The sequence below is a fragment of the Henckelia pumila genome, chromosome 4 (genome assembly GCF_033568475.1).
Source record: "Henckelia pumila isolate YLH828 chromosome 4, ASM3356847v2, whole genome shotgun sequence".
NCBI classification, from domain to species: domain Eukaryota; kingdom Viridiplantae; phylum Streptophyta; class Magnoliopsida; order Lamiales; family Gesneriaceae; genus Henckelia; species Henckelia pumila.
The window spans coordinates 161,529,401-161,546,318 of record NC_133123.1 but is presented as its reverse complement, the minus strand read 5'-3'; the positions used below and the strand labels follow the sequence as shown (position 1 = coordinate 161,546,318).

The 16,918-nt window shown below is 30.9% G+C and overlaps 1 protein-coding gene across 1 annotated transcript; it reads left to right on the top strand.

Moving 5' to 3' along the window:
• The first annotated feature begins 885 nt into the window (after positions 1-885).
• LOC140894663 (protein MICRORCHIDIA 6-like) lies at positions 886-11,485 on the top strand. The gene is made up of 20 exons (XM_073303228.1): positions 886-1,007; positions 2,140-2,508; positions 2,724-2,798; positions 2,897-2,931; positions 3,462-3,540; positions 3,684-3,773; positions 3,837-3,912; positions 5,230-5,308; positions 5,541-5,669; positions 6,707-6,805; positions 6,943-7,044; positions 7,130-7,267; positions 7,959-8,051; positions 8,864-8,915; positions 9,005-9,116; positions 9,371-9,627; positions 9,871-9,983; positions 10,137-10,192; positions 10,549-10,591; positions 11,166-11,485. Exons 1-20 carry the CDS (start codon positions 941-943, stop codon positions 11,256-11,258), a joined length of 2,157 nt encoding a protein of 718 aa, XP_073159329.1. The 5' UTR covers positions 886-940; the 3' UTR covers positions 11,259-11,485.
• Positions 11,486-16,918: the final 5,433 nt, after the last annotated feature.

Below are 16,918 nucleotides of genomic sequence, written 5' to 3'. Positions count from 1 at the left end.
TGTCCGACGACGACGGGATGTTCTTCATTTGTTCAAAATCAATCTCAATTCTCTTCCGATGTCTTCTGTTCAAGAGCTTATTAGGGAAAAGTGGCACACCTCTGTTCATAGTAGATTTTCCTTCCCGCCAAATTCTAGAAACTGATCTAATAGATATAGAGAAGGCATTGGCAACTTTCGAGAGTACTCCTCGTGGTAGCTTCCCATTGTCTGGATGTTGAATGAGCAGCATTTCAAAAATTGCAACTTTCTCGGCGTTGCTAAATTTTTTTTTCTTTTTTCGAGGTTGATTCAAAAGGTTGGACTCTACGTTGCCATTGAAAAGAATGTCATCTTCTTCTGGTAATTGATTCAAATCAATCGGAATATTTGTGAAGAATGAACATGGTTATTTTCAGATGAGGTAACCTCTTCTATCGAGGCATTCAAATCATTGGAAGGAAATTGTGGTTCAATGTTCATTTTTTTTGTTGAACTTGTGATTATCAAACTAGTATTTCAATTTATATTGTCCATTAAAAATTCAAAAACAGTTTTGACGAGAAAATAAGGCGCATATCTAATTAAGTTGAAAATTTTAAGAATTCGAATGATCATTCAAATTTGGCAAATTTAAAAATTCATGCATGAAATCAAATTTAATGGCTAATGCAATTGAAATTTTTAAGAATCCAAAAGAGTAAGTTAGTTAATTTGGAATTAATTCAAATGGTTTTGGAACTAATGAGAGTGAAAAATAGAGAACTTTAATTTTATGTTGTTATCATTAAATAGGGATAAATCTGAAAACTTATGTGTATATTTGATATTTTCAAAGTTTTTTTTAATATGTATGAAAATAAAAAAATAACAATGTTTAGGAGACGGAGGGAGTAATATTTAGTGGAATAATGTTTCTTCTAGAATACTCCAGAACGGCTCGCAAGCTTTACCAGAATGCATGGCGAGGCTGAATGACCCGACCCGATTTCGATTGACCCGGGAACCTACCATCAAACCACCTGCAGGTATAATGCCTACCGATATGCTGCAGCTAAGCTAGGTTTTGATGATTTCTTGCTGGAAAAGAAAAAAAGACCGTCTTTGGATTTGTGCTTTTAGACTCCGAACCTCGGTAATGAATATGAGAATACGAAGGAAAATGGTTGAAATGCTCGACAATATGATTTTGAAAGTGCTTGAGTTTTTTTAGAATATATAGCTATTCAATGATTTTGTGTTTCCAGAATCGGTGCAGTGGTTTTTGGTAATGTGATTTTTTTTTCAGCTAATACGGAGAGTTGTGATGGTTGTTTGATTTTTCTTTTCTGAAAAATATTTTTGTTTTAATGTAAATGTCGCGTTAATGTGTTGGTTAGCAAACTCAATTTGAAAACACTGAACGCCACATGCATGGTAGGAGCTGCTTTGGGACGTAAAAATGAGTTGTGATCGAATACATGGCTATAAGAATTTAGTGCATTTGGTTATTGTATGATATGATAAATGGAAGCCTCCTCTAGTCAAGCTCAATTTGTAGAAACCTTTGACAGAAGGGATGTGATGATTATAAGAATTTGAATAAAACTTGTAAATTTTTTTACGGAAGACATGGGCTTTGAACTCGGAACTGAAAGAGTGCGGGTTAATTGTTATATGCAAATCTTAGTCTTTTCAATTTCCTTTTGAAAGCAGCTAACATCAAAATGAAACACTGATTGATTGTGATATGAGTTGGAGTGTAGTTTTGAGTTAAAAAAGAGGTGGATCAGGACACTTTTATCCCTCAGTATTTAAATGAGTAGTCATATTGCTTGAGTTTTTGTTCTAAGTGTGTGGGATGTTTAGCAAGCACCATGTACCTTTCCGGCAAGAGGTCTCAAGTTCGAGATTTCGTATGTAGAAAAATCCCCTCCCCAATTGTTTAAACAAAGAAAGAGCAAGAAACAAAGAAAAAGAGGAGGAAGAAAGAAAGAAAGGAGATGGATTATCATCATCTATAATATTTTTATTACTAGTTTCTTTCAGCATATTGTTTATTCCCTGCGCTATCATATAGGTTACTTATTTTTCTTCTTGTGGGGTTTTCCATAAAATATAGCTATGATCTTCTCTTGATAATTTTAGTAACCAATCGCCTATATTGTTGGTCCTTTCCAGTCCATAAAATGAGTTATACAAACATCAACTTAACTGGCAATCATGGTCTTGGAGAGCTTGCTGCAAAATCTGTCACGTTCACGCACAATTTGTGGAGAAGACCTTTGCAACAGAATGAGCAGCCCAATTTCGATTCCACCGCTTGCCAAGAATCTAATTTGAATCTTATCACTCATAAGTATGAACAGGATAGGTGGTCAAGTGCTGTAAGCACTCTGTGTGGGGGTGTAAATGTTCTGAATCAAGAGCACCCAACTGATGACTTAAACCTTTGTTCCGTGTCATCAATATGTCAAGCTCCCCTTTGTCGGCAGTTCTGGAAAGCTGGAAACTATGATGACAAGCTTACTTCCGAGTCTACATGTCAAAGTATTTTGCTCTCTAAGAATTGAATTTGATTTTTTAACAGAGGGTCTTGAATGGAATAGGTTAACTTTAACTCAATATGTTATGCAACTTACTTTGACAATTATCAGTTTATTTTGCCTGTCTCAGTACATTTAGGGTCAACCATCTTTTTCAGCATTGATTATAGAGCACATATTTTGCCATTTTATCATCTGAAATTATCTTTTTCATGACAGATGGCACAAGTTATATGCGTATTCACCCCAAATTTCTTCATTCAAATGCAACATCACATAAATGGGCCTTTGGTGGTATGTGCTGCTCATGTTGTTCTCTGGTTGAGCTTGAACATATCGTATTGGATATTGCTTCAAGATGTTTTCTTGATCTTACTTGTCCATGCTTACAGCCTTCGCAGAGCTTCTTGATAATGCTGTTGATGAGGTAATCTTTTGAGATTATTATTACATGTCCTTTTTATCCTTTTGGGATCTGGAATCATCTGTTTGTCATTCTGTTTCCGTTCCACTCTTGGTGCTTTGAGTTGTTAGTTTCACCGATTCGATGAACTTTCGTATTACCTCCAACACGATGAATTAAATTTTTTCCCCTCTTTTTCTCAATCAACATGGTCTCGCAGCCATCACTCTCTGGTTAAATAATTTCTCTCTCTTCTTGATGCATATACTTCACTGCTTTGTGGAATTGCCTTTATTATGAACGCATAGATGATAGATGTTTGAGATTTATCATGCAACACTTGTGTTGTTTTCACGCATATGCTTGGCAGTGCTGAAGAGGGATTTTACATATCACCTTTTTCGGTTCTGTGTGAGTTTGAACTGCCATATAGGGTGTCTTGCTGGAAGTTTATCGAAGGTTATCTAGTTGATTGTTAGTTTTCTATTTTGTGTACTATTTATGATAGGTGTCCTGTTAATGCATCTTTTGTATTTTCTGCAATTTGTTTGTAGATAAAGAATGGAGCAACTTTTGTCATTGTTGATAAAACCTCAAACCCCAGAGATAGATCTCCTGCTTTGGTAATTCAAGGTATTGTAATACCTACACTTATGATATTGCAGTACTTAGCTACTTCCATTAGTCTATTGATGTCATACTACTTCCATTAGTCTATTGATATCATACCTTTCGTAAGTGGTTGGGTAACTGCGAACTATGTCGATTTTTATTAGATGATGGTGGTGGAATGGATGCAGAATCGATGAGGCATTGCCTAAGTTTTGGATTTTCCGATAAGAATTCAACAACTGCAATTGGACGATGTAATTATCACAAAATTTGAATTTTAATGTTTTGTAATGAGATATTTATACGTAGCCTTGCAGATGGAAATGGATTTAAGACGAGTTCTATGAGACTTGGGGCTGATGCTGTTGTGTTAAGTAGGTGCTTTAATGACAGGTTTCCTTCTTTCTTTCTTCGAAAACTTTTATGTGCTCTTTCTGTTTGTTCTTTTGTCCGCATGTTATCTTTTCCTTCTTTATTTTGTGATTCACTGCACACCTCTCTTCTCTAAAAAACTTTTGATATTTCTTTTTATGCAGTATACCTTAATCTTTTTACTTGTGGATTTAAAACTATTTAGCCATTGCTTTGAAGTCTGATTTGATATGCATGTTCGCATGGTTGATCCAACAGGCTGTACATCTTCTGGTGTTATGTCAAACCGAAGTATACTCAACCTATTTAACTAGGTCTTCAAGTCATAGTTGTTAATCGAGTTTTTTTTTTGCGTTAAAACATTGTAAGAGTGCAACATAAAGTAGTAATTCGAAGTCAAATGTCTCAAAATTGACTATTCTGAGTGTGGAGAAGAATAATTTTTGTTGCTCTGAAATTTGTACATGTGCTAGAGAAAGCAAAATAATAAGAAAGAACTAAATTGTTCCTCGATTCATTTTCTATACAACAGAACTGAATTTGTAGACAACCATGTTTTTTTCTCATGATCTTCGGGCACAATAATATCATCCAAATACACTATCAAACCTATGACTCCCCTCGAGGTCGAGTCCTTCATGAGGAGAGTGCGACCTACCCAAATTTGCTTATGAATGGTAGCTGAAATGACTTTGGTAAACCTTCCAAACTTGGCACGTGGAGACTGTTTCAAGGCTTACAGTTTGCTATGGAGAAAGGTGTTCTTCATATCATCCTGCTGCAATTCCCAATCACAGCTAGCAGCTAGGGACAATAACGTCGTCAAAATGTTCATCTAAGCTAATCAGTATATGAAATTTTGAAAAGGAAACTTAGTAGTGCATCTTCGTAAATGAACCATTACTAATAACTTGTATGCTTCAAGTATTGTTTGCAACCTCTAAAAATAAATGATTATGGATTTTTGCTTCACAAATTTGTTAAGAAAAAATTCATAATCACTTTTTTTTAGAGGTTGCAAACACTATCTTGATGTGTCATTTCTCATGGACAATGGATGGTCCATTTTTTGTTAGTTTATTAAAACTTAAAAGGTTTGGAATCGTTTTTAGAATCTAGAAAAAATTAATGCTCATTACTCCGCCAAAGCTGAATTATTTGCAACGTATTGAGTAGAGAGTTTTCTCATTTGTCATTGTAAGTTTCTGATAATTACCAGTCATTCATTTAATATTTTTATCAGCCAGTGATCATCTCAAAAAAAACTTAAGTATGTTTATTTTGTCAACTTGCTTTTGTTGAATCATGATATCCACCGACTTCATTTTTCTTGACCAGGCACTTGACACAAAGTGTAGGTCTTCTATCATATACATTCCTGATGCAAACAAGGCAAGACAGAATCGTGGTTCCCATGGTAATTGATGTGTGTAGTTTGATTCGTATCGTTTTCCAGGCTGATATTCTTTCGTCGTGTGATTTCTTCTGAACTGTAAAACCAATCCAAGTTACTTCAATAAAAAAATCACAAGTTTCTATATATCTTGGCCTTTCTCTTAGATTTTCTTTGTGCTCAAACTACATGCACCATTTTCAATGTGTTTGTTTTTTATATTGTAATATTTACCTAGTGTGCCTTAATTATGCAGGTTGATTATCAATTTGACTTGCAAACGGGCACTTGGAATATATTGTATGATGAAATTCAGTTTAAGAACAATCTTGCCATCTTGTTACAGTGGTCTCCATTTACTACAGAGACTGAACTTCTGAAGCATGTATGCTATCTTACTAAATTAGTTTCTTTTCTCTTCCTCTTTTTTCAACCTTTCCGGTATCCCTTTTATGTGTGAGGGTAGTCTAACAAAGTTGTCTACCATAAAAGAAAGACATCAAGATAAACTGAAGATATTTTCTTAGTATTCAAGTTTAAGAATATGTATGATAAATGGAAGATTAGAGAGCAATCCTTCAGTTAATTTCAGGACCATAAAATCAGAATAAATAATAAAATCTCTAATTTTTCCTGATATGTAGTAGTTCCCTAATTTCTTAGGAAACTTAAGTAGCTGACAATCCCTAAATTATTGATACTTTCCCTCAAGTAGCCCAAATATATTGTCCACGCTCAATTTGCTGAATTGAACTTCAAAAGGTTGTCTCATCAAGCTTTTGGTGAAGATATGAGCAAACTGTTTCAAGGTGGTAATAAAACGAATGCTAATTATACCTTCTCCAAGTTCTCCTTTATGAACATGTGTCAATTTCAACATCTTTTTTCTGGTCATGTAACTAAAGATTGTGAGATATGCTAACGGCCGATTTATTATCCCAATACTTTCTTATCTAACTGTTTGTGTGTTATCATCTTCACTATTGTTCATCTACCCCTAGAAATGAGAATTGTGACAGTATGATCGTCCTTTAAAGAAGTTAATAATAAATCATGAAAACAAACATTAATTTAAGTGTGGGATCTTAACATTTGTATCCTTTTTTATTTATAGGATAGCCTAAAAAATACATTTGTGTGCTTTAGGATCAAGTTTTGTTGTGCTAGGTCATGGTTATAAATGAAAGTAGTGCCACCAACTTCTTGATTGTTCGTGTTGTCTTTATTGTATGTGGTTGTATCAGTTACCCAATTTGTTATAAGCACAATAAAGTGGATGGGAATACCTAAATTATTGACAAGTTATTCCTATTATTTTTTTTATATCTGCTATTACATTCCCAGTTGCACACAAATTTCCTTGTAAGTCATCATCTTTTGAGATTAACTTTGTTCTCTTGTTTTCTTTTCTCTGTTGCACAGTGTGATGACATTGGTGGCCATGGTACAAAGATTATGATTTACAACTTATGGCATAATGATGAAGGCGAAATGGAGCTCGACTTTGAGTCGGATCTTGAGGTTCACTTTTACTCCTTTGGTAACTTCTGTTGAAGGATTTGCGGCGACCTTCTACCTCATCTATTTCTCATAGGTTCTCATAGGTTATCATCTTTCATTCATTTTGTTGATGAGCTTCATATAATTAATGGTTTCAGGATATTTGTGTGTCCGGAGAAGGTAAATGTACTGCGGAAGTTGGTTCGCGTATGGAATTAAATAAACATCATCTTGCTAATCGTCTTTACTATTCTCTCCGTGTATGTTTGTTTGAAATTCTTGTTTTTCCTAAACATGTACATCCAAAACCATAGCTTTCTAACTCCTAGTTTCCTATACATACAGGCATATTTGTCTATTTTATACTTGCGTGTTCCGGAGAACTTCTACATAGTATTGCGTGGACGAGTTGTTGAGTATCATAACATTGCGAATGATCTCAAATTTCCAGAATTTATAGTGTACAAACCACAACATGTGGAGGTAAATTCAAGCTTTTGGCAAAATCTTATGATGGATGCATGGGACTAGTGTACACATATTTCAAATACTTGTGGTACAGAGATGAACTGTTTCTTGCCACGTCAACTCCTCCACAAGCAATTATGGAGCGGCAACCAAGAATCTCTTAGACCTAGAAGATTATTCTTTTGCACGTGGTCTTTACTCTCGGGCATATGTCCTAACTTGCACGTTCATATACACTGACATATTTAGGCAGACTTTAAATATCCTATTTTATTTTAAGAGGGTCGAAGAGGTACATTTTCTCTGATACAAAATGATACATTATTTCTACTTGAAAGCGAGATCATTTTCTGAATGCCAGTTTATTAAACTGATTCATACTTGTTGCCATGTCAAGCAGCAGATTAATTTAGTCTTAGTGCCTCATCCTCGAACTTTAAGCCAAGTAGTTCGTCATTGTATGGGTTTTCATATTTTCGTTCACTATTTTTAGTGCCATCATCTTAAGTCAGATAATCCTGGTGTTCCATGTGTATCAGTGTATGTTCGTGATACATGTACGCACATATACACTCATATACACGCACACACCAACATATATATTTGCATGACAACATCTATACTTACTTTGGCCTTTTTGGTTGGCTATTGGATTGAGATGTAATTTAAGTTTCCTCAGTCAACAGAATGGATTTCTTTCTTGTAGGCTTCGATCATCACTGCAATTGGATTTTTGAAGGAAGCTCCACGAGTAAATATACATGGTTTTAATGTCTATCACAAGAATAGATTGATATTGGTAACTACTTTTACTGATTATTAAACATTTGGAACTTTAGAGTCAAATAAATTGCATTCCAAAGAGTAAACAGTGATTTCAATGATAACCTGCATTTGTTTAACATGATTGTCATTGTCAATAGCTGATTGGTCGAAACATGGTCTTGTTGGCTCCAAATTTAGTAGTCATCCTAAATTCCTGTATACTTATTATTTAAGTGGAAGTAGTGTGATATTCCTGTTCATATTAATGGTGCTTTCAGGATGATTCTTAGATAGTTGTCTTGGTTGCTGCTTGTGCCCTTCATATCTGGCATGTTTTTTCACAAGTTAAGTCCTTTTACCAGATGTCAGATGATGGTTGTGCAGGTTGAGGAATTCTTTGACTTTTTTATTTTCTTGATGATGGTGAAAAGCAAGCGTACTTAATCTTTTATGTGCATAGTCGCTCTATTAGCATATGTTATACCTGGGATGTTACTTATCCTGGTGATGGAAAGCTTGGAAATGATTTAAACAGCATGATATTTGCGTACTTCTGTGATTTTTTTCTGCTGAACTTCAGATTTTAGAATATTGGAAAAATCAATTTTTGGCCTGTTCAGTTATATTAATTTTCGGTTGAAGATGACCAATGAGTATATTGATAATCTGATCAAGCATCATGTATGATGCCCAAACATTGGCCCAGTAGCCAGCACCTTCTCCCTAATCAAAGGAGAGAGAAGAAAATAAGGAAGCAAACACTAAATAAATAGACGATATGTTCACCCTATTATTTTTACGGACTTGCATCTTAATCTCAAATCTTGTTCCTGTCTCTCGTTGCAGCCGTTTTGGCATGTTGTGTCCTACGGTCAAAGCAGAGGCAGAGGGGTTGTGGGTAAGAATTCTGCAAATTTCTGCCTCACAGCATCTCTATTTTCAATCACATGAACTGAGATCTTTATGTCCTGTAACTGGACATGGCAGGTGTTTTAGAAGCAAACTTTATTGAGCCGATTCACAACAAACAAGATTTTGAGAAAACTCCAGATTTTCAAAAGCTTGAAGACCGCCTGAAAAGAATGACACTAGAGTACTGGTAAATAGTTATTTGAAAAAAATTAGATTGAGAAATGGTTTTGACTGATATAGATGGCTTGTGAACAAACAACTATTTCAGATTTAGCACATCTGTTTTTCCCTCGTTTACTCCACATGATAACTAAAAGATAGGAGCAATGCCTTCTTTGCCTTATTAATTTGTAGAGAGTCGTATCGCAACAGCGATTGTTTGCCAGTCTGATGGTTATGAAATGAAGGTACAATATTATTCTCATAATTAAAATTCAACAGGGATTATCATTGTGGACTCATTGGTTATCAACAAATTAGGAAAAGACCTCGGACAACTAGGATGCCTCGCGCTTCTTCTGATTTTAGACCAGGTGGCATATATCAACCTATCCTGTTGGGTTCTAAACCCGCACTTGCTACTGTTCCAAAACTATGTGCAGCTCCTGGAACTATGCCACATGAAACAAATACTTCCTCAAATATTGTGGCAGCAATATCTGGAATCTCACTACAATCCTTATATCAAAATTCACGAGGTAAGAAGAGTAGGCATTTTGTGATCTACCAATAAATCCAGTGATGGAGCATTTGGTTTCTCCAGATTCAAGTCCTGGGTTTTGAGTCATCTTAATGGCAGGCATGGAAATTATTTTATAGAAAAATTAATTCATGACATTACTGATGCTTAAGCTTTCACCCTTCAATAAAATTTATCTGAGTGACTCTGAGCTGGTTAGGAGGTACACATGATAACAGCTTCTTCTGTGACTTCTGCACAGGATTGCCTCTGAAGAGGAAATTGCTTGATCAAGTTGTAGATCCTGAAAGGGTGAAAAGGACAGGGATGATAGGTTCATCATCAAGTTACACCATGATTGGTGGAGATGTACAGGTGTTAATCCATTTGGAAGGGGTTCTCGACATTTATGGCCATCATAGATAAACTTGTTATCCCTCATATTTCCATTTAAAATCTGTGTTAACCCTCATTCTCTTAATTGAATTGTGTTTTTCTTTCTTGCGGCTTGATCTAACTCCTAACCAGGTGGAAAACCATAACGCGGCTAACCTGATTCTTGAAAACATAAGACTTCTTACACTGTAAGTCTCCACCTCAGATGCACATAGCTTCTGATTATTATGCCAATGTCCATTGAAAGCAATAAATAACGCCAGCGTCTATTTCAGCCAAACCGAAGGCGTGAGGCAGTCGTTGTCCATAAAATAAAAAAATTAATTTAATTAACTTGTTCTTTTGAATTTATTTCTATCGTCACTATCATCATTATTCTTTTGCAAAATTTCCCTCCTAAATACAATCATTCGCCCTCTTGATCATATTTCTTGACCATTCATTGCTACACCAGTAAGATGATTTGTGTTTGCTTTATATATTCTGATTATCCAAATCTCACCGAGGTCATTATTTGCTTATGCATGCATGTTTTGTATTTCAGATGCCAAGAATATGAGAAGACGGAAGAAACTCTCAATCTCAAGGTACTTCAATCTACTGATATAATAGGCATAACATCTTTGTAAAAGTTTTTGGTCGAAGTCTAAAAAATATTGTTCTTAGTTGCTGTGCATATATGAGCACTGGCATCCTCCGTTGATACAAAACATTATCCATCATAGATTACCTGCATGATTTGAGTCTTAGCTCTCGAACACAATACAAAACTTTTTCTTGTTTCTCTCATCTCTATCAAGCAAACAAGTCCATCGTCCCTCGTTTTTCGTCAGTGTTCATGGGAGGTTTTTGCTGATTGTTTTGCAAGAGTAAAAAACATCTTTTTAACTCTACCAAATTTTATCCGTGCTTCTGTTATTTATGGATACTATTATTTTTATTCTTTTAGTTTGCACATGTTTCTATATTTAGTATTTACTAGGATTATTATGTTTGTTTCAGTCAATCATGTCATCAACTTACGGTTTTTTTAGCATATGTTTTGAGCAGTTCTTTTGCACTTGCTTCAACGAACAAATGATTTTATCCAACCGAGCATTTTTTTTCCTCAAAGAACGAGAGACGTTCTTATAAGAAGGCTATTGGTGGTTGATTGTGTAGGTAAAATGGCTGAAGATGGAACTACAAGCAGCTCACCACGAGTTTGCGCGACTTCTATTCGAATCAGAATCGTCCGAGAATGTTTACTGTTAAAACAGAGATAGAGTGAGAGCATTCTTCATCTAACCGTAAATAATGGATTTTGAACTTGTTGGTTCAGAATTGATCAACGTGAGATATGGTAAAAAGTGAATGAATGAAACATGCCAAGTTCTGTATTGGAACAGTTGTGTTGAAATTGATTGTCTTTGCTCGTTTGTATTAGGTTTGCATTTGGTTTTGTGGTACCGAGTGGAGGTGGACAAATCATGGATATTAGCGATTTTTGGCACTTAAATTGTAGTTTTATATAAAATAATTCCACACCCCCACCCCCAAATATAATAATTTTGGTAAAGTTTGTTCTTTATTAATTTTTTATTTTATTAGTATAAATGAGTATAATAAAGTTAATAGAAATGAGTAGAAATATCATGCTTAATAAAATATAGGGAATTTTGGTAATAGTTGAAAAATTAACGCACGATACAAATTGTGGATTATTATGAGAATGGTTATTTATTTATATTATTATAACATGGAGAGTTTGTTGTCATCGGAGGGAGTTTGAACTTTGGAGTTTGGTCTCTTTCACAATAGGGAAAAGGAGAAAGGATGATGCCATTCTTCCCATGTAGTGTTCAATATTAAGAATTATAATCAAATAGAAAAATTGTTAATTTTAATTTTAAAAAATAATGAAGGGATCTTATATTTGGACAAATAGGTGATGCCATAATTTGATCTAATTTTTTTTAATGGTTATAGGGCAATTAGATATTTAGATCCTAATCTAATTGCCGACTTAGAGAGCCCATTGGCACGATGATGCATGATGTTAGATCTCCAAGTATGTCTAGAACTTAGAATAGTGATTATTTATCATAAAATTATACAGGAAGGTGACATTTGTAATTATTCAAATTCTTTATTTTTCTAATACATGCATGTGGTCTTATTGAAGTTATTTGGACAGCCGAACTAGTTATAGATCAGTTCTCCAATCAAACTATGCCTCGATCTTGTAGGGTGGTAGATTATTACAATTTACAAAATATTCCATGTTAAATTTGATTGTTTGACAATTAACGATTGTATTTTATATTTCATCGAGAAATTATGTTTAATAATAAAAATTCATAGCACTCCAAATCCAATCATTCATATATATATGAATGATGGGATTTGATATATATATATATATATATATATATATATATATATATATATATATATATATATATATATATATAAGTTTTAATCTGCCCAACAAATTCCTGTCCACTTCGTCCGGGTTTTAGTGATTTTTGTTTCTGATTTTTCGCACCACTAAAACACGGCACCGAGTTTTAGTGGTCGGGCACGAAGTGTGCATCATTTGTTGGGCAGCTGAAAATTTCTCTATATATATATATATCTATTATCTATTTATTACTATTATAAATATATGAGTTTCATTGTTAATTTACATGGTTACCCTTTCATTATTATATAATATTAATATTTTTTCTTCATTTATTTATTCGTGTGACTCTTCAATTAACTTATTTACTTAAAAATTATACTATGAACTCTTTCAAATAAAATATTAAAATATTGTTAGTATTTTTAAATATAAATATGTGAGTTTCATTGTAAATTTACATGGTTACCCTTTCATTATTATATAATATTAATGTATTTTTTCTTCATTTATTTATTCATGTGACTCTTCAATTAACTTATTTACTTAAAAATTATACTATGAACTCTTTCAAATAAAAACTTAAAATACTGTTAGTATTTTTAAATATATATATATAAATATGTGAGTTTAACACTTGACTCTTCAATTAAATTATTTATTTAAGCATTATGCTATAAACTCTTTCAAATAAAAAATTAAAATGTAATTAATATTTTTAAAATATTTTTTTCACTATGAATATGTGATTTTCATTATGAATTTATGTGACTACTGTTTTTCTTATTACATAATGAATGTTTTTTCTCAATTATTTATTTATGTGACTCTTCAATTAAATTATTTGTTTAAAAATTATATTATGTACTCTTTCAAATAAATTTTTTTAAAAAATCTCGTATTCGATTATTTACTTCACAGATGAACCAACACATGGAATACTAATAATACTAATAATAAATTTTGGTATCTTACAAGATAGTATATGTATACTTAAATAAAAAAAAATACATATCTTTATGTGAGTTTCATTGTGAATTTACATGGTTACCCTTTCATTATTATATAATATTAATGTGTTTTTTCTTCATTTATTTATTCGTGTGACTCTTCAATTAACTTATTTACTTAAAAATTATACTATGAACTCTTTCAAATAAAATATTAAAATACTGTTAGTATTTTTAAATATAAATATGTGAATTTCATTGTAAATTTACATGGTTACCCTTTCATTATTATATAATATTAATGTGTTTTTTATTTATTTATTTATTCGTGTGACTCTTCAATTAACTTATTTACTTAAAAATTATACTATGAACTCTTTCAAATAAAAAATTAAAATACTGTTAGTATTTTTAAAAATATATATAAATAAATGAGTTTAACACTTGACTCTTCAATTAAATTATTTATTTAAGCATTATGCTATAAACTCTTTCAAATAAAAAATTAAAATGTAATTAATATTTTTAAAATATTTTTTTCACTATGTATATGTGAATTTACGTGACTACTGTTTTTCTTATTACATAATGAATGTTTTTTTTCTCAATTATTTATTCATGTGACTCTTCAATTAAATTATTTGTTTAAAAATTATATTATGTACTCTTTCAAATAAATTTTTTTAAAAATATTTTACTTTGATTTCTAATTTATCGTATTCGATTATTTACTTCACAGATGAACCAACACATGGAATACTAATAATACTAATAATAAATTTTGGTATCCTGCAAGATAGTATATGTATACTTAAATAAAAAAATCCATATCGTTTGTACTTTATTTTTCATATTAATCTATCTTTTATCTATTTTATTACTATTATGATATAGGAGAGTAAGAATTATGATTAACTTAAATATTTTTTCACACACTAATTTTCTGAAGTTCACTTTTATATTTTATACATCTAGTACTTTTTATTATTTTCTCATTTTTTATTTGAGTTTTTCCTACAAAATATATTTAACCTATTTAATTCACACTACTTTTCTAGATATTACAAGATATTTTATGAATACTTAAAATAGAAAATTTGCGTCGTGTAATTTATTTTTTCTATTAATCTGTCGATGGTATATTCTATTACGATTATAAATATATAAATAACAATTATGAATTAACTTAAATATTTTTTTACACACTATTTTATTTTTTCACTTTTATATTTTGTGTATATACTATTTATTATTTTCTCATTTTCTTATTTGATTTTTTCTTTCAAAATATATTTAATTTATTTAATCTAAACTATTTTTCTATTAATCTTACAAGATAGTATATGAGTACTTAAAATAAAAAAAAGTTACATAGTCCTACAAATATATTTAACTTATTTAATGTAAATTATTTTTCTATTAATCTTACAAGATAATGATAATAATAATAATAATAATAATAATAATAATAATAATAATAATAATAAACTTGTTTCATAGCTTTCAACTGAGCGGCACCTTACCTTGCATCTAGAATCGAATTTATGATATTCTTTTCAGCCATTTCCTTTGCTTGCTCGTGCCGTTGCTCGATCTAACCGCAAGCCTTTCATCGATTTTTCATAGATGAGTGACCGTATGAGGCGGAAGCTCCACGTACGGTTTTGAAGCAATTCTTGTTATACGTTCGTTCCAAGGTACTCCTTTACTTTAATTTTACTTTAATTATTTATCGAATTAGAACTATATTGAAATAATATATGGATATATACTTAAAATATAAAAATGTACACAATGTAATTTATTTTTTACCCATTATTTTTTCTGTTAATATATTAGTTATTATAAATTATATATTAATTACTATTAAAAATATAATCAATTTATATATCCTTTTTAATCATGATTTGAGTTCTAATTATGAGTTTAATTAAATATTATTATTTTTCATACACTATTTTTCTATAAATTTTACAATATATTATATGAATATTTAAATAAAAAATTGTATAATGTACTGCATACTTAAATGTCTATGTTTTTTACACATTGTTTATCTACTAATATTACAAAATAATATATGGATATTAAAAATAAATAAATAAAATAATTCAAGCATATATGAAATATAAATATTGCGCTACAAATACAATCAAATAATTTTATTTAAATTTTGTTTTTCTGCGTTATTTTTCTTGTCAAACTCATCGAATATGAGTTCAAAATATATTAAATTAGCAAACTAATGATGTCACTAATCGAAAAACCCGAATTATTGAATTGTATAATTAGTTTTTGTTTTGATAATTTGTTTCATTTGGAAATTTAACTCACAATAAACTATTATTAAAACTTAAGGTGGGAAAAAAATTCAAAACATGATCATACATGACTCAATCACTAACTCATATATAAAAAAATAATTATCAACATACTGTATTGAAAACTTTCTAATTAATTAAACATATATATTAAAAAAAATTCTAATTAATTAAGCTAACTTCATTTATAATTATCATATTTTGTCTTTGAACTAACACCATTAATTCTTCAGATTTTTATCATACTTTTATGTCAGCATGTTAATTTTGAATCTTAATTATGATGTAGATTTTAGTTTGTAAATAGTTCTTAAATTATGATTCAATAAATTTATTTTGACGCATAAATATTGATATTTGAAATATAATTAATTGTAGATGTATATTGTATGCATGCAATACATATAATCATTAATATAAAAGTTCAAAAAAAAAACCATAAAACGTGAGCTACACAAGATATATAAAAAAAACTACACAATTAAACAAAAAGTAACACAAGTAAAAACTAAATAATTGTCTATTACCTATAGCTTACTAATATTGAATTCTCAAAATTGGGGATAGTCGTCGGATCTGGAATGTTATAGTATGTATCATTTGATTGCCCAAAAAAATATATTGAGAGAATAATACATATAACAAAAGACCAAAAAAAATGCAATGAAATCCATAATAAGACAAACAAAAGAAAATGATACGATAAAAAAATATTACAAAATTTAGTCCATTTTTTAAAAAATAATTAAATGAATATGTTTATTTCAAGATCGATTTGAGAGTAATTATTAACATGAATTGTCAAAAGTTTCAATACTGCTGTTATAACAATTTTATAGAGTTGTCTAATTTTGTTTTGAATTCTATTACTCCAACACGTATTTTTCACGTGCAACGCACGTACATTGTTGCTAGTAAAGTTTTATATATAACAGTGATGATTAAAAACAATTTCCTTATAAATATGTAACTTGATGTATTCAATATAATAATATTGTTTAATTCGACGAAAATTTGCATATGGATTGTTTTTTTTCAATATATTCATCAATACTACCTGTATAATTAACTCATTAGTATCAACATTAATTATAACATGCATCCTAATATGCATGAAATTCATTGTCACTGTCCCACAAATAGAGTTATAAAGCTTTGACATTGATATTTAATAATAGGTGACAAACTCGAAATGTATAAAGTATAAACCCCTCACGATTTGATGATGCAAATTCTCTATCAAGCATAACAATGAAAGAT

What these genes read in the sequence shown, in the direction of transcription:
- LOC140894663 (XM_073303228.1), top strand. Translation starts at nt 941, where the DNA reads ATGGCGAGGCTGAATGACCCGACCCGATTTCGATTGACCCGGGAACCT. An exon ending in TTCCGAGTCTACATGTCAAA is followed by an intron (nt 2,509 to 2,723) that starts GTATTTTGCTCT and finishes TTTTCATGACAG; the next exon opens with ATGGCACAAGTTATATGCGT. An exon ending in AGAATGACACTAGAGTACTG is followed by an intron (nt 9,117 to 9,370) that starts GTAAATAGTTAT and finishes AAAATTCAACAG; the next exon opens with GGATTATCATTGTGGACTCA.